Source organism: Hyla sarda, chromosome 2 (assembly GCF_029499605.1).
Source record: "Hyla sarda isolate aHylSar1 chromosome 2, aHylSar1.hap1, whole genome shotgun sequence".
NCBI classification, from domain to species: Eukaryota; Metazoa; Chordata; class Amphibia; order Anura; family Hylidae; genus Hyla; species Hyla sarda.
In genome coordinates this window covers 236,330,704-236,356,550 of record NC_079190.1, presented here as the reverse complement: position 1 = coordinate 236,356,550, position 25,847 = coordinate 236,330,704, and the positions used below count along the sequence as shown (strand labels likewise).

At 41.8% G+C, this 25,847-nt stretch overlaps 1 protein-coding gene across 1 annotated transcript in view; it reads right to left on the bottom strand.

The window, feature by feature from the left end:
• The window catches only part of BRIP1 (BRCA1 interacting helicase 1), a 494,893-nt gene that overhangs the window by 278,487 nt on the left and 190,559 nt on the right, over window positions 1–25,847 (bottom strand). Inside the window, exons 11-13 of the mRNA XM_056556700.1 lie at window positions 21,874–22,006; window positions 21,599–21,753; window positions 1,089–1,254 (exon numbers count right to left, since the gene is read on the bottom strand). Coding sequence (XP_056412675.1) covers window positions 1,089–1,254; window positions 21,599–21,753; window positions 21,874–22,006 — 454 coding nt within the window. The remainder of the gene's footprint in view (window positions 1–1,088; window positions 1,255–21,598; window positions 21,754–21,873; window positions 22,007–25,847) is intronic.

Sequence of the window (25,847 nt, the reverse complement as noted above, 5' to 3'; positions counted from 1 at the left end):
AGAACTGGTAATAGATCTACATTCATTGCATCACTTGTTATAGCTTACAGTTACATTAAATAACAGACCAGAGACAATATAACTACATTATAGCAACTGTTGCTACAAACTAAAGGACAGTTACATCTAGCAAATTTTGTTGTCCACATATCTAATTTTGCTAATTGAGTGACATATTGTTTTTACTGTTTTGTATTTTATTTGTATCCTAAATACATTTCTTCTCCCACAAGGGCCCTGCGAGAGTGGAATTAAAATTTTTATGATAAATTTTAGTAAAATAACAGAATAATTGAAGCACGGTCTTATTGCATTATCTTTGTAATAATTTAAATACGAGCCTTGAGGTGGGGGAAACCATTTTCTCTATTTATTGAGATTTGTAAATTACTTCTATTAAAAAAATCTTCATACTTTCAGTACTTATGAGCTTCTGAAGTTGAGTTCTTTTCTGTCTAAGTGCTCTCTGATGACACCTGTCTCGGGAACAGCTCACTTTAGAAGCAAATCCCCATAGCAAATCTATTCTACTCTGTGCAGTTCCCGAGACAAGCAGAGATGTCAGCAGAGAGCACTGCTGCCAGACAGAAAACAACTCAACTTCAGCAGCTGATAATTATTGAAATGATTAAGATTTTTTCATAGAAGTAATTTACAAATCTGTTTAACTTTCTGGAGACAGTTGAGATACATATATATATATATATATATATATATATATATATATATATATATATATAAAACACTTTTTGTTTCCTGGAATACGTTTTTACATTGAAAGAGGTTTACAGTTTCATAACCGAAACTGAGTTGGTGAATTTCCAAAATGGCAAACACTTTCCTTTCTCATCCTACCATATGGCTTTATATTAATATTTAGAGCCAAAAACGGCACAAATCCTCATTTAGCCATCCACTTTATCTTTGCAATATCCCTGACAATTTTGAGGTGCATCAAGTGTCTAAACACAAGTTACATACTTCATAATTCTGGAACATTTTACTTAGTACAGGACAGTGTCTGAACAATGCAAGTAACAGCAAAACACACATATGTACAGAAAGCTCATAAAAGCACTATAACTTACGACTGCTGGGTTCAAGCACCAGAAATTCAGCGTGTAAACTAGAGTTTTCCGACTAATATTTTTACGGTTTTTTGGTCTTGCAAAGAATCCATTTTCATCTGCTACATCTCGTTTGTTTGTCCATATGTAAGACTGCTGCAAGGCAATCCTGTAGTCTTCTGCAAATCTAAACAAATGTATGTCTAATGTAATAAACCGGTAAAATGTTGCAATCACACGTTCAAATCTGTTTAAAGAACATCTGTCATCAAGATGCTGTTTCTCTGTTTGGACCAATCATTTTTAGAATGACATAATACAAATAGGTGATGGTTGTTTTCTTCCTGTAACTAATATTGTTCCGCTTATAAATGTAATCTATTTATCTTTATTAAAAAGGCTGCTCATTTATATAAAAAAAAAGTAAACCCTGGTATTTAAAAAATGCACCCCAGATACATTTTGTACAATGGTGCTAGCAAAAAAATAAAAATATAAAAAAGAAAAAAATACACAGTGGAGCAAAAAAGTATTTAGTTAGCCACCAATTGTGCAAGTTCTTCCACTTAAAAAGATGAGAGGGGCGTGGCCTAGACGTGAACGGAGCAGGCGCATGCTGCTCTAGCTCCACTTGAGTCTGTTCTTTTACTCACCCTGCAATCATCCTGGACTCCCTGATCCTTCCTCAGAAGCTTCGGATCGCTTGGCTCCATCATTCCACACCATAATGACAACCCTGCGGTGGCAGCGAAGCTACAGCCGTTGGCAAGCGTGGGCTCTCAAGATGGCACCGGCTCCTCACAGCCTTCTCCTATGAGCGCCCCTGCTACTGCAGGATCACCACCTGTTCCACTCCTGCCATCCTTGCCTGCTGACCTGAACCTTGGGGAGGTATCTGCTCAACTACTAACTGCCATTAAGACTTGCAAAACCTTACTTACTAGTATTCGTTTGGAATGGTAGTCAGGGGCCATGTGCATTTACAAAGCCCCACGTGGTGCCAGAACAGTGGACCCCCCACGTGACCCTATTTTGGAAACTACACCCCTCACAGAATTTAATAAGTGGTGCAGTGAGCATTTACACCCCACTGGCGTTTGACAGATCTTTGGAACAGTGGGCTGTGCAAATGGAAAATTACATTTTTCATTTTCACGGATCACTGTTCCAAAAATCTGTCAGACACCTGTGGGGCGTAAATGCTCACTGTACCCCTTATTACATTACATGAGGGGTGTAGTTTCCAAAAAGGGGTCACATATGGGGGGGGGTCCATTGTTCTGGTACCATGGGGGCTTTGTAAACACAAGTGGCCTTCAATTCCGGACAAATTTTCTCTTCAAAATCCCAATGGCACTCTTTCTCTTCTGAGCATTTTAGTGCACCCATAGAGCACTTTACATCCACATATGGGGTATGTTCGTACTCAGAAGAAATGGGGTTACAAATTTTGGGGGGCTTTTTATTTTCCCTTGTGAAAATGAAAAATTTAGGGTGACACTAGCATTTTAGTGAAAAATTTTTTTTTTTTCATTTTCCCATCCAACTTTAATGAAAATTTGTGGGGTGTTCAGGCTCACTATACCCCTTGTTACATTCCGTGAGGGGTGTCGTTTCCAAAATGGGGTCACATGTGGGTATTTTTTTGGGGTTTATGTCAGAACCGCTGTAAAATCAGCCACCCCTGTGCAAATCACCAATTTAGGCCTCAAATATACATGGTGCGCTCTCACTCCTGAGCCTTGTTGGGTGTCCGCAGAGCATTTTACGCCCACATATGGGGTATTTCCGTACTCAGGAGAAATTGCGTTACAAATTTTGGGGGTCTTTTTTTTTCCTTTTACCTCCCGTGAAAATAAAAAGTAAAGGACAACACCATTTTTTTTTACACTAACAGGCTGGTGTAGACCCCAACTTTTCTTTTTCATAAGGGGTAAAAGGAAAAAAAGGCCCCCAAAATTAGTAGTGCAATTTCTCCCGAGTACGGAGATACCCCATATGTGGCCCTAAACTGTTTCCTTGAAATACGACAGGGCTCTGAAGTGAGAGAGCGCCATGCGCATTTGAGGACTAAATTAGGGATTGCACAGGGGTGGACATAGGGGTATTCCACGCCAGTGATTCCCATACAGGGTGCCTCCAGCTGTTGCTAAACTCCCAGCATGCCTGGACAGTCAGTGGTTGTCCGGAAATGCTGTGAGTTGTTGTTTTGCAACAGCTGGAGGCTCTGTTTTGGAAACACTGCCGTACAATAAGTTTTTTATTTTTATTGGGGGGACAGTGTAAAGGGGTGTATATGTAGTGTTTTACCCTTTATTATGTGTTAGTGTAGCATAGTGTAGTGTTTTTAGGGTACGTTAACACTGGCGGAGGTTTACAGTGAATTTACCGCTAGGAGTTTGCGCTTAGGCGAAAAATTTGCCGCAGCTCATACTTGAAGCAGAAAACTTACTGTAAACCCACCAGTGTGCATGTACCCTGTAGGTTCACATGGGGGGGGGGGGGGGGCAAATCTCCAGCTGTTTCAAACCTACAACTCCCAGCATGTACTGACAGACCGTGCATGCTGGGAGTTGTACTTTTGCAACAGCTGGAGGCACACTGGTTGGAAAACCTTCAGTTAGGTTCTGTTACCTAACACAGTATTTTCCAACCAGTGTGCCTCCAGCTGTTGCAAAACAACTCCCAGCATGTACTGATCGCTGGAAGGCATGCTGGGAGATGTAGTTATGCAACAGCTGGAGGTACACAACTACAACTCCCAGCATGCAGAGACAGCTGTTTTGCAACATCTGGAGAGCTATAGTTTAGAGACCACTGCACAGTGGTCTCCAAACTGTGGACCTAACTCCCAGCATGCCCAGACAGCAAACTGCTGTGTGGGCATGCTGGGAGTTGTAGTTTTGCAAGATCTGGAAGTGCACAGAATAGAGATCACTGTGTAGTGGTCTCAAACTGTAGACCTACAGCTGCTGCAAAACTGCAACTCCCAGCAAGCCTAAACAGCTCTCTGGGCATGCTGGGAGTTGTAGTTTTGCAACATCTGGAGGGTTACAGTTTAGAGACCACTATAGTGGTCTCAGACTGTAGCCCTCCAGATGTTGCTAAGTAACTCGACGTCTTCCGTCGGATCCAGGGAGCTGCGTCGCGGTCCTCTTCTTCCGCCAATCGTCGCCCGCTGCTGCCGCTGATCGTCGCCCGCTGCCGTCGCCGATGGGTAAGTCGATCTTCGGCGCCGGTCCCTGTCGGTTTCCCCGTCCTGCCCCGCCTATTGTGGGTGGGCAGAACGGGGAAACCGAAAGTAAACCCCTCCGCCCCCGATCCTCTCGCGTCTAGACCACCAATAGCAGAGATAGGAGGGGTGGCACCTCTGCCACCTCACTCCTATCGATACAGGGGGATCGTGGGTGTCTAGGACATCCGCGATCCCCTTTATTTTCCGGTCACTATAGACCCGTATGACCCGGAATAGCCGCAAATCGCAAGTGTGAATTCACTTGCGATTTGCGGCCGATCGCCAACATGGGGGGGTCTGATGACCCCCCTGGGCATTTGCGCGGGGTGCCTGCTGATAGATATCAGCAGTCACCCCGGCCCGGTCCCCGCCCAGCGGGGACCTAAATTCCCATGGGCGTACAGGCACGCCCTTGGTCCTTAAGTACCAGGGACCAAAGGCGTACCTGTACGCCCTTGGTCCTTAAGGGGTTAAGGACTCCAGGGATCTGTATATCTCATGGACTAGTGATTCCAAGAATTGCCATGTTGTAGATAGTGGAGATAGCATGGTGAAATATGGTGGACCCTCAAGGGACGGATTTGATTGTGATCTATAGCATGGAACTAGGATTACTGTTAAAAGAGATTCTTTCCCGTGGATATAGAAAAGAAAAAAAATCTTTAAATGCCCTTATCTGATGCCATATGGGATAGAAATCTGAATCGAATTGGAATTAATATATTTATTTGATGTTTTTTCTGATGTTACTTTGAATAATAAATGTAATATGGTGATGATATTTAAAAATCCTATGGGTGGTACCTGTGGTCCGGAATGTAGGTGGCATGCATGCATGGTATTGTGTGATTAAGTGCTTGAGGAGATATGGAAGTATGGTTTAAGCCATCTGTTTACTACTATATTTATTTATACATCTTTTTCTAAAGTTGTGACTAATTGAGGATTTTGGTAGCGGATTGGTCTTTCAGTGTAAATTCCACTGTAATACTGTGTATATTATGGCAACTAGACAGCCAGCTATTTGGAATATTACATGTATCTAATAACATTATATGCATTAGTTTTGACATCACCGGACACCTTAAAATAAATTTTGTTTCAATAGGGTATTGAATAAGTAAGATGTCAGGCTGTTTTAAACAGTTTGCAAGGCAAGAGAGGCAGACCAGGCACTGCAAGAGTTAATGCACTTGGTAAAGTAACACAGTTAGCCAATAGGAACAGTAGCGGTCTAATTCTACAGATCAAGGGGGGTGCTCAGTGTCATATAAATAAGTAAGATAAGTCCAACAATGCAAAGAAGACGACGACACCGCAACTCACCCATAGGACTTCTGTAACAGGAATGATTTATTTCCGGCATCGGGGCAAAATCAATGGTGGAGCGACACGCTACAGCATGGAACAGGGGGAGAGTGGGGCAGGTGCAGGGACTGGCAACATTTCACATCAAATTTGACGTGAAACGTTGCCAGTCCCTGCACCTGCCCCACTCTCCCCCTGTTCCATGCTGTAGCGTGTCGCTCCACCATTGATTTTGCCCCGATGCCGGAATAAATCATTCCTGTTACAGAAGTCCTATGGGTGAGTTGCAGTCTTCTTCTTTGCATTGTTGGACTGTTTTACACAGTATGTGTTTATAAGTGTTATAATGTAAATGTAATGTCCGTTTATTTGTTTTTGTATTTTTCTGTTTAGGTGTGTATTCACACATTAGTTTGTTCAGAGCAGTTTGCTATTCTACCTGGATAGGGAATAGTTAATATTCTGGACAAATGAGAAACTCGGGTGTGTCTATTTTAACCAGAGTGCTCTTGCCTTTTGTAGCTGGATATTGTGCAATACACTTTCAAGTCTGCTTGAGCATTTACCTTGAATTTATCAGAGTTTTAGCCATGGTTAAATAGTCTTGTTCTTTGTAGATTTTAGTCTGTGTTACATTTGTCGGTTTTAGGATTTGTATATCCTTTCTGCTATGTATCTGTTCACACTGTGTCTGAGTATAGCTTGTACCCTGTGCTCTGTATATTATATTCCTGTTTGGTATTCTGGAGTCTATTCAGACTCATCCGGTTCTAGTCTAGTGTTTCATGTATTATATTTCTGTTTCCTACTGGGTCAGCATTTTGTCCACACGGTGGAGTGTGTCCGCTGCCAGTAGCCTATTTGGCTTTATTATTAATTGCTACTCCTATAGTTGAATGGGGAGTCCAGTCTGTATGTTCTGTGTCCCAGTGTGAACAGTGTCCTATATTTATATCCTGCTTGGTTGATCTGATCTTTGTCCTTTGTACCTGTTTGTGAACAGTGTTATATGTTACCTGTTAAGTTTAGTGTTTTGGCTCTCAGTTCTTCTGTTTATCCCCTTCATCTCCTGGATTCTGCTGTATACTCACATCATGCCTAGTCTTGTTCATTTTGTCCTGTCTGCCGTTTGTCTGATATCCGGTTTATGAACTGTTTGTTAATTCCCTATATTATGCTCTGTTTGTGAGTTTATATTCTGCCCTGTTAGTATTTGTATTCTGTCTGGTATATCTGGATGTCTAGTAGTTTTCTGTTTCTGGTCTGTGACCGACTATAGTGCAGGAAGAGACCGGTGCACAGATTTCGATCCATCGTTTAGGGTGGATGGGCAAGTAGGCAGGGAGAGATGTTTTAGGGTCAGTTTATGGCTCACTCTACCTGTCCCCCCCAGTCGGTCATGACAGTAAATTGTTGTAATAATGTAAAATTTCGCCGCAATAATATATTGAGTGGGGGACACGCTGGGCTGCTCTGAACAGTAAGTATAATAAATTATTGTAATAATGTATGGGAGTGTGGGATATGACTAATTGTTGGAAAAATGATGTACTGAGTGTGTGATATGATCATTATCGGGCTGGCCACCTAGTATGTGTGTATAATCGTCATAAGGAGGTAGAGAGTGTGACACATGATAAATCGCCGCAGTTGCTATCGAGTGTGTGATATACATTATGATGTAACAGAGTCGGTTACTCTGAATGGTATATATATAGTATTATGATGTTTACTGGTTTACCTAATTTTTTAACTACAGATACTTATTGTTTAGCGAGTAATTGGGCGATCCATCATCGAAATTAAAGATATTTATTATTGTTCAGTAAGTTTGGATATGTGCTTATAGGTTCATATGATAATACAACTGGTAAAGGACCAATGAATGGAGGATCAATTTATCACAAATGTATTTATATATTTACAATTGATCACGATCGTGACCACTAGGATTCTATTTTACAATCCACCAATTATATTAAAATGTAACTTATTGCCTCAAAATTATCAAAATATTTCTGCCATTAAATTCTCATTATGTTTGTGATCCATCCGCAATTACAGCTTTGCTGAAAATAGTATTGTTGTCATTGAGTGGTATGGCTGCAGTCCATACCTAACTCAATGGATGAGAACTATGGCAGAGTGAATTAAAATCGTAGATACATGCACTTGTCCGACGCTTCACCACAGCAGTGGCTTTGTCAAGGACTTTCGGCAAATGGCATCCAAACAAGCCTGACCGGGGTATTTATGACCTCCTATCAGTGATGCCACACTCTATTGTGTGTCCAATCACAAACATGTAGAAGTAGATTGGCTCAAAAATGATTGACACAGCGTCCAGCAATAGATTGATATTGCAAAAACCAATCAAATAGTCCCATCATGCACCACAGTATCGCATCACACGAGTGACAATCCGTCACTCCTATCCAAAGTACGTCATATGCCTAATCAGATTGGTGCTGAGTTGGTATTGGTTGATATGAGGTACTGTATGCATGCAAAAATATTACATCCATTTATGAATATCAGGGCCCACCGGCAATAGTATTACCTATGGGAAAATATGAAGGTTGTTATGGGTCTGCGTCTCACGGTGATTACTTACCTGTTATAAGTTTTTACTGAGTGTGGAATACTAATTGCTATGATGATGGGTACAGTGAGTCATCTATTTGATTGGATAATGAGTATCTTTGTATGTATAATGCAATACTGGGTATATATTATAGTAATTTGTTTTTTGCACAAAAAGTATATGTTTATACAGTGTGGTTATCACTGGCTTTACAGTGCATAGTGAAAGTATTCGGCCCCCTTGAACGTTTCGACCTTTTGCCACATTTCAGGCTTCAAACATAAACATATAAAACTGTAATTTTTTATGAAGAAACAACAACAAGTGGGACACTATCATGAAGTGGAACGAAATTTATTGGATATTTCAAAATTTGTTAACAAAAAAACTGAAAAATTGGGCGTGCAAAATTATTCAGCCCCTTTACTTTCAGTGCAGCAAACTCTCTCCAGAAGTTCAGTGAGGATCTCTGAATGATCCAATGTTGACCTAAATGACTAATTATGATAAATAGAACCCACCTGTGTGTAATCAAGTCTCCATATAAATGCACCTGCACTGTGATAGTCTCAGAGGTCCGTTTAAAGCGCAGAGAGCATCATGAAGAACAAGAAACACACCAGGCAGGTCTGAGATACTGTTGTGGAGAAGTTTAAAGCTGGATTTGGATACAAAAAGATTTCCCAAGCTTTTAACATCCCAAGGAGCACTGTGCAAGCGATAATATTGAAATGAAAGGAGTATCAGACCATTTCAAATCTACGAAGACCTGGCCGTCCCTCTAAACTTTCAGCTCATACAAGAAGACTGATCAGAAAATCAGCCAAGAGGCCCATGATCACTCTGGAAGAACTACAGAGATCTACAGCTGAGGTGGGAGACTCTGCCCATAGGACAACAATCAGTCATATACTGCACAAATCTGACCTTTATGGAAGAGTGGCAAGAAGAAAGCCATTTCTTAAAGATATCCATAAAAAGTGTTGTTTAAAGTTTGCCACAAGCCACCTGGGAGACACACCAAACATGTGGAAGAAGGTGTTCTGGTCAGATGAAACCAAAATCGAACTTTTTGGCAACAATGCAAAACTTTATGTTTGGCGTAAAAGCAACACAGCTCATCATCCTTAACACACCATCCTCACTGTCAAACATGGTGGTGGCAGCATTATGGTTTGGGCCTGCTTTTCTTCAGCAGGGACAGGGAAGATGGTTAAAATTGATGGGAAGATGGATGGAGCCAAATACAGGACCATTCTGGAAGAAACCCTGATGGAGTCTGCAAAAGACCTGAGACTGGGACGGAGATTTGTCTTCCAACAAGACAATGATCCAAAACATAAAGCAAAATCTACAATGGAATGGTTCACAAATAAACATATCCAGGTGTTAGAATGGCCAAGTCAAAGTCGAGACCTTAATCCAATCGAGAATCTGTGGAAAGAACTGAAAACTGCTGTTCACAAACGGTCTCCATCCAACCTTACTAAGCTCGAGCGGTTTTGCAAGAAGGAATGGGCAAAAATTTCAGTCTCTCGATGTGCAAAACTGATAGAGACATACCCCATGTGACTTACAGCTGTAATCGCAGCAAAAGGTGGCACTACAAAGTATTAACTTAAGGGGGCTGAATAATTTAGCACGCCCAATTTTTCAGTTTTTTATTTGTTAAAAAAGTTTGAAATATCCAATAAATTTCGTTCCACTTCATGATTGTGTCCCACTTGTTGATTCTTCACAAAAAATTACAGTTTTATATATTTATGTTTGAAGCCTGAAATGTGAAAAAAAAAGGTCGAAAAGTTCAAGGGGGCCAAATACTTTCACTTTGCACTGTATGTTGTCTTGTGTGTGGAATATTTTTGATCATGTCACAAATTATTCTCCACTTTGAGTGTTCTTGATCATGCTTTACTATCATTATGCTGCACAATATTGACCGTATGTAATGTATTATCTATTTTATTTATGTTATTTAAGGAATTTTGGTGAAAGAGATTATAAGGTTTAGCCCCTTATAGAGCGAGGCCATTTTCACCTTAAGGACCAGAGCATTTTTTGCACATCTGACCACTGTCACTTTAAGGGTGCGTTCACACGGAGTAATTCAATAGGAATTTACTCGAGTAATTCCTTTTGAATTCTCCGCTCCAAATTAATGCACATCTCCTCTGCCCATTGACTTTAATGTTATTTCTGCTGGCCTGTTCACACTGCGGAAATTCTGCTAGCAGAATTCCGACGCTGAATTCCGTTCCGCTTGAAGAAAGAACATGTTCATTCTTCAAGCGGAATCCGCTAGCAGAAATCAATTGAAGTCAATGGTAAAAAAAAATTACGCCCGACATCGTTTTCGCACAGAATTCGCGCGCAATTTGAGCGGAAATGGCTGAAAAACCCTTCACTTCTTTCTATCCCCATGTCCGCGCGCAATTCCGCACGAATTTCCCACGAAAAAAAAAAAATGTTCCACCAGTAAATTTTTCAGTGTGAATAACTCTCCATTTACTCCGTGTGAACGCACCCTAAGCATTAATAACTCTGGGATGCTTTTACTTATGGATTTGATTCCGAGATTAGTTTTTCACGACATATTCTACAGGGTGTGCCATTTATATGGATACACCTTAATAAAATGGGAATGATTGGTGATATTAACTTCCTGTTTGTGGCACATTAGTATATGTGAGGGGGGAAACTTTTCAAGATGGGTGGTGATCATGGCAGCCATTTTGAAGTCAGCCATTTTGAAACCAACTTTTGTTTTTTCAATAGGAAGAGGGTCATGTGACACATCAAACTTATTGGGAATTTCACAAGAAAAACAATGATGTGCTTGGTTTTAACGTAACTTTATTCTTTCATGAGTTATTTACAAGTTTCTGACCACTTATAAAATGTGTTCAATGTGCTGCCCATTGTGTTGGATTGTCAATGCAACCCTCTTCTCCCACTCTTCACACACTGATAGCAACACCGCAGGAGAAATGCTAGCACAGGCTTCCAGTATCCGTAGTTTCAGGTGCTGCAGAATGGGCAAAACAAAAATTGGAACAGGACCCTCAGTTTACGCATAAAATTTTGTTCAGTGAGGAGGCAAACTTTTATGTGAATGGTGAAGTTAACAAACAAAACCACCGCTATTGGTCTGACAATAACCCACATTGGATAGATCCCTCCAAGACTGTTGGAACACAAAAATTGATGGTATGGTGTGGTATATGGGGTACAAAGATAGTGGGGCCATTCTTCATCAATGGAAACCTCAAGGCCACTGGATATGTGAAATTGCTACATGATGATGCTTTCCCTCTTTATGCACTGAAACTGGCACGTTCCCTGAGTTTTTCCAGCAAGATGGTGCACCACCACATTATGGGTGTCAGGTCCGAGCATTCCTAGATGAACAGTTTGCTGGAAAGTGGATTGGTCGTCGTGGGCCAGCTGAATGGCCCCCAAGGTCTCCCGATCTGACCCCCTTAGACTTTTATCTTTGGGGTCATCTTAAGGCAATTGTCTATGCTGTGAAGATACGAGATGTGCAGCACCTGAAACTACGGATACTGGAAGCCTGTGCTAGCTTTTCTCCTGCGGTGTTGCTATCAGTGTGTGAAGAGTGGGAGAAGAGGGTGGCATTGACAATCCAACACAATGGGCAGTACATTGAACACATTTTATAAGTGGTCAGAAACTTGTAAATAACTCATGAAACAATAAAGTTACGTTAAAACCAAGCACATCATTGTTTTTCTTGTGAAATTCCCAATAAGTTTGATGTGTCACATGACCCTCTTCCTATTGAAAAAACAAAAGTTGGATTCAAAATGTCCAATTTCAAAATGGCCACCATGGTCACCACCCATCTTCAAAAGTTTCCTCCCTCACATATACTAATGTGCCACAAACAGGAAGTTAATATCACCAACCATTCCCATTTTATTAAGGTGTATCCATATAAATGGCCCACCCTATACTTTAACCCCTTAAGGACCGGAGGTTTTTCCGTTTTTGCATTTTCGTTTTTTGCTCCTTGCCTTTAAAAAATCATAACTCTTTCAAATTTACACCTAAAAATCCATATGATGGCTTATTTTTTGCGCCACCAATTCTACTTTGTAATGACGTCAGTCATTTTGCCCAAAAATCTATGGTGAAGCGGGAAAAAAAATCATTGTGCGACAAAATTGAAAAAAAAAACGCTGTTTTGTAACTTTTGGGGGCTTCCGTTTCTACGTAGTACATTTTTCGGTAAAAATGACACCTGATATGTATTCTGTAGGTCCATACGATTAAAATGATACCCTACTTATATAGGTTTGATTTTGTCGGACTTCTGGAAAAAATCATAACTACATGCAGGAAAATTAATACGTTTAAAATTGTCATCTTCTGACCCCTATAACTTTTTTATTTTTCCGTGTATGGGGCGGTATGAGCGCTCATTTTTTGCGCCGTGATCTGAAGTTTTTAACGGTACCATTTTTGCATTGATAGGACTTATTGATCACTTTTTATTCATTTTTAAATGATATAAAAAATGACCAAAAATGCACTATTTTGGACTTTGGAATTTTTTTGCGCGCACGCCATTGACCGAGCGGTTTAATTAATGATATATTTTTATAATTCGGACATTTCCGCACGCGGTGATACCACATATGTTTATTTTTATTTTTATTTACACTGTTTTTTTTTTTATTGGAAAAGGGGGGTGATTCAAACTTTTAATAGGGGAGGAGTTAAATGATATTTATTCACTTTTTTTTTTCACTTTTTTTTTGCAGTGTTATAGGTCCCATAGGGACCTATAACACTGCACACACTGATCTTCTCTGTTGATCACTGGTTTCTCATAAGAAACCAGTGATCAACGATTCTGCCGGATGACTGCTCATGCCTGGATCTCAGGCACTGAGCAGTCATTCGGCGATCGGACAGCGAGGAGGCAGGAAGGGGCCCTCCCGCTGTCCTGTGAGCTGTTCGGGATGCCGCGATTAGCCGCGGCTATCCCGAACAGCCCGACTGAGCTAGCCGGGAACTTTCACTTTCACTTTTAGCCGCGCGGCTCAGCTTTGAGCGCGCGGCTAAAGGGTTAATAGAGCGCGGCGCCGCGATCGGCGCTGCGCGCTATTAGAGGCGGGTCCCGGCTTCACTATGACGCCAGGCCCGCCATGATATGACGCGGGGTTACTGTGTAACCCCGCGTTATATCAGAAGAGCAGGACCAAGGATGTACCGGTACGTCCTTGGTCCTTAAGGGGTTAACATAGTAGTACATTTTTGTTGATAGTTGCATCATTTCTTGGTGAAAAATTCCAAAATGTCATGAAAAATTTGAAAATGTAGCATTTTTTTTTTTAATTCGAAGCTCTCTGCTAGTAAGGAAAATAGACATACCAAATAAATTATATATTGATTCACATATACAATATGTCTACTTTATATTTGCATCATAAAGGCGACATGTTCTTGCTTCTGGAAGACATCAGAGGGCTTCAAAGTTCAGCAGCAACTTTCAAATTTTTCACAACATTTTCAAAATCAGAATTTTTCAGGGTCCAGATCAGTTTTGTAGTGGATTTGAGGGGCCTTCATATTAGAAATACCCCATAAATTACCCAATAAAAAAACTGCACCCCTCCTGTTTCACAGAAATAGCAGCAAAGTGAAGGAGAAAATTCAAAATCTCAATTTTTTACACTAACATGTTCTTGCAGACACAGTTGTTGAATTTTTACAAGGGGTAAAAGGAGAAAAAGCCCCTCAAAATGTGTAACCCAATTTCTCTCGAGTAAGGAAATACCTTATATGTGAACATAAAGTGCTCTCTTTGGGTGCACTAGAGGGCTCAGAAGCGAAGGAGCGACAATGGAATTTCGGAGCGTGAATTTTGCTGTCATGGTTTTTGGAGGGCATATGGCATTTAGGAAGCCCCTATGGTGCCATAACAGCAAAAAAAAAAAAATAATAATAATAAAAATACACAAAACCACATAGCATACTATTTTGGAAACTACACCCCTCATGGCACATAACAAGGGGTACAGTGAGCCTTAACACCCCACAGGTGTTTGACGACTTTTCGTTAAAGTCAGATGTGTAAATTAATTTTTTTTCCACTAAAATGCAGTTTTTGCCCCCAAACTTACCCCCAAGCAGTTTTTGCCCCCCAAATGTTGTAACCCCATTTGTTCTGAGGTTCTGAGTATGGAAATGTGTGGATGTACTACAATGCTCAAAAGTGAAGGAGCCACATTTCACTTTTTGAAAGCAAATGTTGCTGAAATGGTTTTTGGGAGGGCATGTCACATTTCGGAAACTACACCCCTAAAGGCACGTAACAAGGGGTACCGTGAGACTTAACACCCCACAGGTGTTTGACGACTTTTCGTAAATGAAATTTTTTTTCCCACTAAAATGCTGTATTTATTTTTTCAAATTTACCATTTTTACAAGAGGCAATATGAGAAAATGTCCCCTAAAATTTGTAACCCAAGTTGTTCCGAGTATGGAAATACCCCATGTGTGGACGTAAATTGCTCTGGGGATGCTGTACAATGCTCAGAAGAAATGAGACACATTTGGGTTTTTGAAAGCAAATTTTGCTGAAATTGTTTTTGAAGGGCAAGTCACATTTAGGAAGCCTGCATGGTGCCAGAACAGCATAAAAAGTCCTACATGGCATACTATTTGGGAAACAACACCCCTCAAGGCACGTAACAAGAGGTACAGTGAGACTTAACACCCCCCAGGTGTTTGACAAATTTCCGCTAAAGTTGTATGTGAAAATGAAAAATTAGATTTTTTTTTTCCACTAAAATGCTGGTGTTAACCCACATTTATGTTCACAAGGGGTAATAGGAGAATAAGCCTCCCCAAATGTTTAACCCTGTTTCTTCTAAGCATGGAAATACCCCATGTGTTGATGTAAAGTACTCTGCAGGCGAACTACAATGCTCAGAAGAGAAGGAGCGCCATTGGGCTTTTGGAAAGAGAATTTGTTTGGAATGGAAGTCGGGGGCCATGTGCGTTTACAAAGCCCCCATGGTGCCAGAACAGTGGACCCCCACCCCACGTGACCGCATTTTGGAAACTACACCCCTCACAGAGTTTAATAAGGGGTGCAGTGAGCATTTACACCCCACTGGCATTTGACAGATCTCTGGAACAGTGGGCTGAGCAAATTAAAAATTACATTTTTCATTTTCACAGATCACTGTTCAAAAAAATCTGACACCTGTGTGGCGTAAATGCTCACTGCACCCATTGTTACATTCCATGAGGGGTGTTATTTCCAAAATGGGGTCACACGTGTGGGGTCCCGTTCTGGCACCATGGGGGCTTTATAAACGCACATGGCCTTCAATTTCAGACACATTCTCTCTCTAAAAGCCCAATGGTGCTTCTTCTCTTCTGAGCATTGTAGTGCGCCACAGAGCACTTTACGTCCACACATTGGGTATTTATATACTCAGAAGAAATGGTGTTACCAATTTTTTTTCTTCCCTACTACCCGTTATGAAAATGAACAATTTGGGATAACAACAGCACTTTAGAGAAAAAAATAAATAAATAAAAATTTTCACGTCCAACTTTAACGAAAATTCTTCAAACACCTGGTAGGTTAAGGCTCACCATACCCCATGTTATTTTCTGTGAGGGGTGTAGTTTCCAAAATTGGGTCACATGTGGGTGTTTTTTTTTGTGTTTATATCAGAACCGCTGTAGAATCAGCCACCCCTATGCAAATCACCAATTTAGGCTTCAAATGTACATAGTGCGCTCTCACTCCTGAGCCTTGTTGTGTGCCCGCAGAGCATTTTATGTCCACATATGGGGAATTTCCGTGCTCAGGAGAAATTGGGTTACAAATTTTGGGGGTCTTTCAAACATCCAGCTGTTGCAAAACTACAATTCCCAGCATGCCCTTTGGCTGTCCGTGCATGCTGGGAGTTGTAGTTATGCAACAGCTGGAGGAACACTGGTTGCAAAACACAGAGTTTGTTACTTAACTCCGTGTTTCCCAACCCGTGTGCCCACAGCTGTTGCAAAACTACAACTCCCAGCATGCATGGTCTGTCAAGTGCATGCTGGGAGTTGTAGTTTTGTAACAACTGGAGGCACACTGGTTGGGAAACATTGTCTGTTTCCTAACTCAGTGTAAATTGGATGATGTGTATTAAGACTTAATGGGCGAGCGGTGCATGAGTGTTATAGGATCCGGAGCGATGTGCGCTGTGAGATGGATGTGCAAGTACAGATGGTGGAGTTAATCTGGAGCGATGTGTGCTGTGATATGAATGTGCAAGCGCAGATGCTGTTGTGAGAGTGATGTGTGAAGAGGGATAGGCGCAGGCACTGAGAACTGAAGCGGATGTGAACCTGCAGTAATGCTCGGGTTTCAACCGGAAGTACAAGCTGATAGTCGCTGCCATTGAAATTCTCTGAAGCATGTATGTGTGAGTTGCCCCTATGGATTTTCAGGTACCACCCACTGCTAATTAGACAGGATATATAAGATGAGGATGAATAGTATGCTACAACACCCCTGAAGAAGTCACTGACAGGCGACTGAACGCGTGGGGCTTAGGAGAACACCTGCCCGGATTTGCACCCTCCATCTGCTGTCCCTGGCTCCCAGTGTCTTATTGGTACATAATAGAGATACTGCACAAGTTGCCTGGTAAACATTGCTCTGGGGAGATATTATGTATTGCATGATTTCTTTACGGTTGGGCCATTGGGGTTAGTGCAATTTATACACGGATAGTGCAGGTGCCCTGGGAGGGGTCGGAGAGGCCCCCAACCCAGTTGTGGAATGGTCTTCGGGTCTTTTTAATTGTTTTTTAAATGTCTGCCTGGTTAGTTTAGTCTTTGTTACTATGCAATAAAGATTGCTAAACTTTTTCAAAATTAATTGTGCGCTTTCTGGTGTATTTCTTTTTCTGTTAACTTGCACGTAGTCCAGTGGGCAAAAACACTGAGCAAGGTAGCAAGGTAACACCCTCAGATCTACAGTTAATGAAATCCCTGATGGTAAAGGACATACCTGTAGCAGAGCATATAAATCTTTTGACTGCTATTACTGTTCAGTTTTATGCATAGGCATAGTATTGATTTGTGATGTTGGTGATCTACTTCTATGGTCTGCCATAGAGGAAGATCGCTAGAGCAGGTGAGTGGAGCTCTGGCTGCCATCTTGAAAAATCGGACCGCCAGGATTGCACCCCAGGTGGTCTGATAAGTCTCTCAAAGCACCTATAATACTTTAGAGGACGTGATTGCTGATGTCTGTTATTAGCGATGGGCCCCTGGCTACTGACAGCTGCTGGGACCCACAGTCTATGAAGAGAGCACAGCTCCTGCTCTCACTTCATGGTGCGGATATGAGTATCCTTTGTTCTCTAGGGGTTAAAGTAAAGCTCAGGCTCTTAGAAGAGAGTAAGGAAAATTTTCACCAGACTCACTGCCGATCGGGATCCATTGTTGAACTAATTTGTAATTCGTCTTGGCAAAATTACGAGAGAAATAGACAAATGAATACTTCCATTGTATTCTATGGAACAGTAATTCAATAAAAGGCAAAACAGGTGGGTTGATTTGCTCACCTGGGATCCTGGCCAGACCAGAGCACAAAGCTGTGTCATTCAGTTGCCATATACAACCAGAGTGGAAGATTCTAACAAGATTTTGATCTTACTACTTACATGAGGGTAAAACCAGTTTCCCTGTAATACTGAAGGAAATCATTGGATATGCTTATTATATGTATTTCAGTCTTCTAATAATAAAAGCAAGGAAATTGTGTTCTCTCCATTCACTTCAACTAAAGTTGCGCAAATGTTGTAACCCCACACTTTGTTTACATAACTCCGCCATTTGCGCAGCTCTCACTAAAATCAATGGGGGTTATGCAAATTGCATAGCTTTCCTGATTTGACTACTTTTGGTTTCCGACTACCTCCTGTGACTGCTTACGGTACTTCTGTGCATTGGGACTATTGTTTGTTTGCTTACATATTTCACTGCAATTTTCCTGTACTGCAGTGTATAATGCCTGCAAGTTTTACAACATAGGCAGGTCTAATAGGCTCATTAGATAACAGGTCATCAGGCAACATCAGTTCTTACCTAATCTACAGATCGGGCTTGGAAAGATGCAGACCACGCTGGGCAATACAGTTGTAGTGTGAATGAGCCCTTTTCTTATTAAGAAGACTCGTGCACAGAACTCTATGGACTGCATTTCTCTATGCCCGATGTAAAGAGTGGATGGGAGCTGAACTTTGGACCTACACTTAGAACACTTAGATGCTGACAGGTTTACTTCAAGTTCATTAATGTATGGGATACCTAAACTTAGGTTACAAATTAGGAGTGCATTATCTATTACTATTAGAGATAAGTGAATCGAAGCTGATGAACCCGGTTTCGTTACGAATTACATGAATATCGTCGCGATTCTATCGCACAAATCGCTTCATTACACTCCACTTACTGCGGTCCAGGCACCAGGGCATATGGCAGATTCACATGTCAGTACATGGGGCAAGGAATGCTGGGAAGGCAAGGCGGGAAGGGAAATAGGCGGGATGACCCTGAAACACATGCAGGATGCAGCCTATCAGCAGCCAGTCACCCCTGTGATGTCACAGCCCTATATAATCAGCAGCCATTTTGCGGCTCGTCATATAATTCATTACACTGCATACAGATAGGACGGACATTGCTGTGTGTGTGTAACACAGAATAACTCATTCCAGCATGGGAAAGGTCCTACTGTACTAATAGAGGACACCTCGGAGCGCACGGAGACGAATCTGCAGGGACCGGGACTAGCTAGGCAGAAGTTTTTTTTTTAATTTTTCTCCCTGCGCCCTTAGCTCAGTGTTTTTCTAGCAGGGTGCCTCAAGGTGTTGTGAAACTACTACTCCCAGCATGCCCAGACAGCCTTTGCCGGTCCAGGCATGCTAAGAGTTGTAATTTTGCAACAACTGGAGGCCCCCTGGTTGGGAAACACTGATTTTTAGTATTTAAATTAGTTTTTACCTGCTCTGGCTGGCCCCCGCCACGGGATCCAGCCCGAGCAGATAATAGCATGTTTTACCGGGGGGCCGTATCACAAAAAGCAAAAATCGCAATTCGATTGCTTTTGCGATATATCGTGCAGCCCTACTCCAGGCTGTGTCATTCAGCCACTATATGGTCTCCTCATGCTGCCAACACCTCCATGCTGTTTCATTCAGCCACTATATGGTCTCCTCATGCTGCCAACACTGCTCATGCTGATGTTGCCACCTACAAGCTCTCTAATTGTGCTGCTCTATGGTCTCCTCATGCTGATGCTCCCACCTCCATTCTCTCTCATTGTGCTGCTCTATGGTCTCCTCATGCTGATGCTACCGCCTCTACGCTCTGTCATTGTGCCAGCATATGGTCTTCCTCATGATGCTACCACCTCTAGGCACTGTCATTGTGCCGCCATATGGTCTCCTCATGTTGATGCTGCCACCTCCAGGCTCTCTAATTGTGCCGCTCTATGGTGTCCACATGCTGATGCTACCACCTCCAGGCTCTCTCATTGTGCTGCCATGGATACAGCAAAAAATAATTAAGGTGCAGGTCCCCAGTTTCATAATTTCCTCAGCATTAGGGTCACTTTAAGGACTCCTGATTCTGCTGCTGCCACCTCCAGGCTGTCTCATTCAGACACTATATGGTATCCTCATGCATCAGCCACCTCCAGGCTGTGCCATTCAGCCACTATATTGTCTCTTCATGCTGCCACAAACTCCAGGCAGTCATTCAGCCACTATATGGTCTCCTTATACTGATGCCATCTCCAGGCTCTGTCATTGTGCTGCCATGTGACTCCTGGGAGTTAAAATTTCAATTTCAAAAGCCTCAATTTCAATTAAAAAATATTAAATTAAAAAATATTAAATTTCAATGGTCTCATGCTTCTGCCAACTCCAGGCTAGGGCTGCACGATATGGGGAAAATGTGCGATTGCGATTTTGGGCCTAAATATTGCGATAGCGATATGATATAATAAAAAAAATTGTGAAATCCCCCCCCATTTCATGTCCAACCGCCTCCATTTCACATCTATCCCCCCATTTTATGCCCACCGCCTATTTCACATCTCCGCCCCCGTCACATTCTCCTCCCCCTTGTCACATTCCCCCCTTGTCACATTCCCCCCCCACTTGTCACACCCCCCCCCCCACTTGTCACATTCCCCCCCTCCCCTTCTGTCACATTCTTGTACTGCAGCAAAATACACTGGGTTTCCCGGGCGTATTTCAAATCTTCCGCGGGACCCAGGAAACCTAGTGTATTACTGCAGTACAAGACCTCTCCCCATCAGCCAATCACTGGCTTGACACGTGACATCACTGCGGCCAGTGATTGGCTGAAAAGGGAAATGTCCTACTGTACTAAGAGAGGACACCTCGGAGCGCACGGAGACGAATCTGCAGGGACCGGGACTAGGTAGACAGAAGTTTTTTTTTTATTTTTCTCCCTGCACCCTTAGCTCAGTGTTTTTCTAGCAGGGTGCCTCCAGCTGTTGTGAAACTACTACTCCCAGCATGCCCGGACAGCCTTTGCCAATCCAGGCATGTTAAGAGTTGTAGTTTTGCAACAACTGGAGGCCCCCTGGTTGGGAAACCCTAACTTTTACTATTTAAATTCGTTTTTACCTGCTCTGGCCAGCCCCCGCCACGGGAGCCAGTCCGAGCAGATAATCGCATGTTTTCCCGGGGGGCCGTATCGCAAAAATCGTGATTAGATTGCTTTTGCGATATATCGTGCAGCCTTACTCCAGGCAGTGTCATTCAGCCACTATATGGTCTCCTCATGCTGCCAACACCTCCATGCTGTGTCCTTCAGCCACTATATGGTCATCCGAATCAAATTTTTCAAAAGTTCACTCATCTCTAATTACTATCACAACATTTTAAATACACACCACTTTTTGCACCAGTAAATGTACTGTATGTTCTGTAAAAACAAAAACTTAAAAAAAAAAAAATATGTATAAACCTGTACATTGTATAAACCTGCTTATAGGGAGTTTTATGAAAGTCTGTATTATTCTACCTTTTAAACACCAGATTTTGTAGCAACTTTATTCACATTGCAGTTATGCTGCATTTTTTCCCCAAAAACTGGCATTATTTCATATTCCTATAATTTAAGGTCACAGTAAAAATGGAACATGTGCATAAACTCAAACTTTATGAACACAAACATTTAAGTACCATTAAATACTTTCACTTCAAACGTCTTGAAACCTTAAGTTTATAATTACTATATGATAAAGCTACAGTATAACAATAATATCTGAACGGAAAAAAAGACTTTGGCTTTAGTAACCTAACATTACCTGTGAACACTAACCTGTTGTTTTCACGAAACAGATAATCCAAGACAAGAAACAGTCCCTTTAAAACCATTAGTGTTTGTGGACTAAGAGTTGGAACTTTCACTACAGTTTCCTGGCCATTTAGCATTGTTGTCTTTTCCTCCTTTTCAATTACAGCAGCTAGATTTCCCTTAAAAAAAGTTAAAAGCATAATATTTTAAACCGGTACATTCCTATACATAAAAAATGGCACACTTGTGAACTTCCATCATGTGTTTTTGTCTGCTTAAAGTACAGAGTAGGTACCTACCTTAAGGAGAGGAAAGGTTGCATTAGTTATGCCCATGTTATGAAAAATTGAAAGAATCTCCTGCCCATTCCATACTTTACATGAGGATTCATAGTCTCGCTCCACCAAATTGTCAGCACATTCTTTTATCCAACTAGGAAATGAATGAAAAAAATTAGGATATTTCTGTAGAGAGTCATTTACATTGGTGTAGTGTAACCCCTTAAGGACGCAGGGTTTCTCAGTTTTTGAACTTTGTTTTTTCCTCACCACCTTCTAAGAATCATAACTCGTTAAATTTGCACCTACAGACCCATATGAGGGCTTATTTTTTGTGCCATCAATTGTACTTTGTAACGACATCGTTCATTTCAAAATTGGAAAAAAAAAATTTTTGTAACTTTTGGGGGCTTCCGATTCTATGCAGCGTACTTTTTGGTAAAAATGACACCTTATCTTTATTCCGTAGGTCCATATGGTTACAAGGATACCTTATTTATCTAGGTTTTATTTTACTACTTAAAAAAAAAAAAAAATACATGCATGTATTTCTAAAATTGTCATCTTACCGCTATAATTTTTTTATTTTTCCATATATGGGGCGGTATGAGGGCTAATTTTTTGCGCCCAAAGATTTTACCATTTTAGTTTTGAAGGGACTTTTTGATTGCTTTTTATAAATGTTTTTAGGGTATACAAAGTGACCAAAAATACGCAGTTTTGGACTTTGGAATTTTTTTTACGTGTACGCCATTGACCGTGCGCTCTCATTAACATTATACATTTCTATAGTTTGGACATTTACGCACGCGCGATACCACATGTTTATTTTTTTTTACTTTTTTTATGGGAAAAGGGGGATTCAAACTTTTATTATTGAAGGGGTTAAATCACATTTATTAACTATATATAAAAAAAAAAACTACTTGTCCAAGGGACTAAAGCGGAACACAATCTACTTGTCCCTCAAGAAAATCCACTTGTCCTGGTAGATGAAATAATTTCAACCAAAATAGTCTGATCCCCCCCACTAGACCACCAGGGATGGATATAAGATCCCTTTAGACACTGCTGACAGCGATGATCTAATGGTTTAATAGGTGATCGCAGCGATCGCAGCATGCCGGGCTATTAGCGGCGGGAGAGCTGTAGCTCCTCTTACACCCGAGACAAGCCCAGAAAAGTCTAGATGTAACTTTTTGATCACCTTATAAAAAATTTCTCATATGAAGTGACCAAAAATGAACAATTCTGGACTATTTTTTACATTTACACCGTTCACCGTACGGTTTAATTAACATTATATTTTAATAGTCTGGACATTTCCACATGCAGAGATACCACTTATGTTTATTGTTGCACATTATTTTTATTTAAAGAAAATTGGAAACTTTTATTAGGAAAGGGGCTTATTCACATATATACGCACTTTTTAAAATATTTTAATCACTATATTTCAGTCTTCGTAGGGACTTATGTGTTACTGGGGGGGGGGGGGGGTTCTGCTTCTCCAGTTTATGTGGTGCATTTTGTGTCAGAAAATGCTGGAAGTTGCATTTAGTTACTAGATAACTACAACTCCCAGCATGCCCTGATGCCTATTGTTGTGTGGGTGCTGCAGCATGTTGCACTGTATAGTAGTACAGTTAAGGTTATTGTGTAACATGCTGGGAGTTGTAGTTTTGGTTTGTCAGCTGCAGAGCCATAGGATGTGTCAGGGAATACTGGGAATTACAGTTAGTAACTACAACACCCAGCATGCCCTGATGCAGCCTATGGCTCTGCAGCTGACCCGAACCGAAACTACAACTCCCAGCATGTTACACTTTATAGTTCTACAGTTTAGGTTATGGTCCAACATGCTGGGAGTTGTAATTTTGGTTCGGGTGTGTTTGCGTGCATCCGTGGGGCTCTTGGTTGGCGGGTGAGTATGAAGGGTGGGATTCTGGGGGTGCAATTTAGTGCGGGTGCCACTAAAAATAAATAAAATTAGATGGCACAACTGCCCTAATGCCCGACGTGACAGTCCGCTCCTATACAAAACATTCATGCATACACATATCATACATACACCAGCCACTGCCCCCATATCATACATACACACACACACACGCCACTGCCCCCCCCCCCCACATACATTACATACACACACACTCACACCATACATATGCACACATAATACATACACCCGCCGCTGCCCCCCCCACACATCATACATTACATACACACTTAGACATCATACATTACATACACATCACACACAGACATCATACACACATCACACATACTCACACCATACTTATCCACCAGTGTTTCCCAACCAGGGTGCCTCCAGCTGTTGCAAAACTACAACTCCCAGCATGCCCAGGGCATGCTGGGAGTTGTAGTTTTGCAACAGCTGGAGGCACCCTGGTTGGGAAACTCTGATATACACCATACATATGCACACATCATGCATACACCTGCTGCTCCCCCCCCTATCATACATTACATACACACATCACACATCCACTCACACCCTACATATACAACCACCCTTCCTGCCGCCGTCTGCATTTTCGGTCTCCTCACCTGAGACGGCCATGATTGGACATCAGAGCTGTAGTCCCGGACAGTGTGAGGTGAGATTTCCGTCCTCCCCCTCACCCCCCCCCCCCCCCCACTCTGTGTTGTCCTCGTGCAAACTAGCAACCTCCCCGTGGTGGATTAGGTCCTGTGGAGACAGATCAGGGGGAGGGGAGGGATAGAGCTGTGTGCGGGGGATAAAGCTGTGCACGGAGCTCGGAGCTGTCTACGTCCTTTCTCTCACCCTGCTGTGTCTTCTGAGCTCCGTCCTCCATCCTCCGGGAGGAGAGATAAGGGGGCTCTGCAGTCAGCTGGAGGCCGCCGCCCCCTCCATACACTATGAGTGCCGGTGTGAGGTACAGACTTCCATCCGCTCCTGCGCCTCACACCGACATTAAAGAAAAATAAGGGAGAAGTCTGTCTGTCCCTGCTAGCCCGATACAGGGCTAAATCTATAAACAATTCACCTGCCCGGTGCCCAAAACTACTTGTCCCGGGCGTCGGGCGATAGGATTTCCACATCCCTGTACACGCCGTAAAATTTACGGTACAAATTACGTGTTCTTTATTCTTTGGGTCAATACGATTAAAATGATACCCATGATAACATACTTTTCTATTACTGTTGCGCTAAAAAAAAAAATCGCTAACTTTTTAACCAAATTAGTACGTTTAAAATCCCCCTATTTTGTAGACCTATTACTTTTTCATTTTTCCGTATTAGCGGCGGTATGATCTGTACTTTTTATTGATACCATATTTGCTTTTATAAAACTTTTAAAAACATTTTTATTATTTTTTTTCGGAATAAAATGTTATATAGTTCGGATATTTACGCACGCGACGATACCGAATATGTATATAAAAAAAATGTTTTACACTATTTGGGGGTGAAATAGGGAAAATGGGACAATTTTACATTTTCATTGGGGGAGGGGATTTTTCAATTTTTTTAAACTTTTATTTTACACTTTAATAGTCCCCATAGGGGATTATTTATAGCAATCATTCGATTGCTAATACTGTTCAGTGCTATGCATAGGACATAGCACTGATCAGTATTATCGGTCATCTTCTGCTCTGGTCTGCTCGATCACAGACCAGAGCAGAAGGCCTGTGGAAGGTAGCGGAGGCAGGTGAGGCGACCTCCATCTGCCGTTCTGGATGATCGGATCGCCGCGGCAGTGCTGCGGGTGATCCGATCATCCATTTTAGTGACCGCGATGCTGCAGATGCCGTGATCTGTATTGATCACGGCATCTGAGGGGTTAATAGCTATCAGCAGCCGGGATCTGCCGCGCATGACCTGAGCATCGCTCCTATGCTCGTGGTTATGTACAGGACATAAATGTACGTCCTGGTGCGTTAAGTACCACCTCGCCAGGACATACATTTATGTCCTGTGTCATTAAGGGGTACTCCACCTCTAT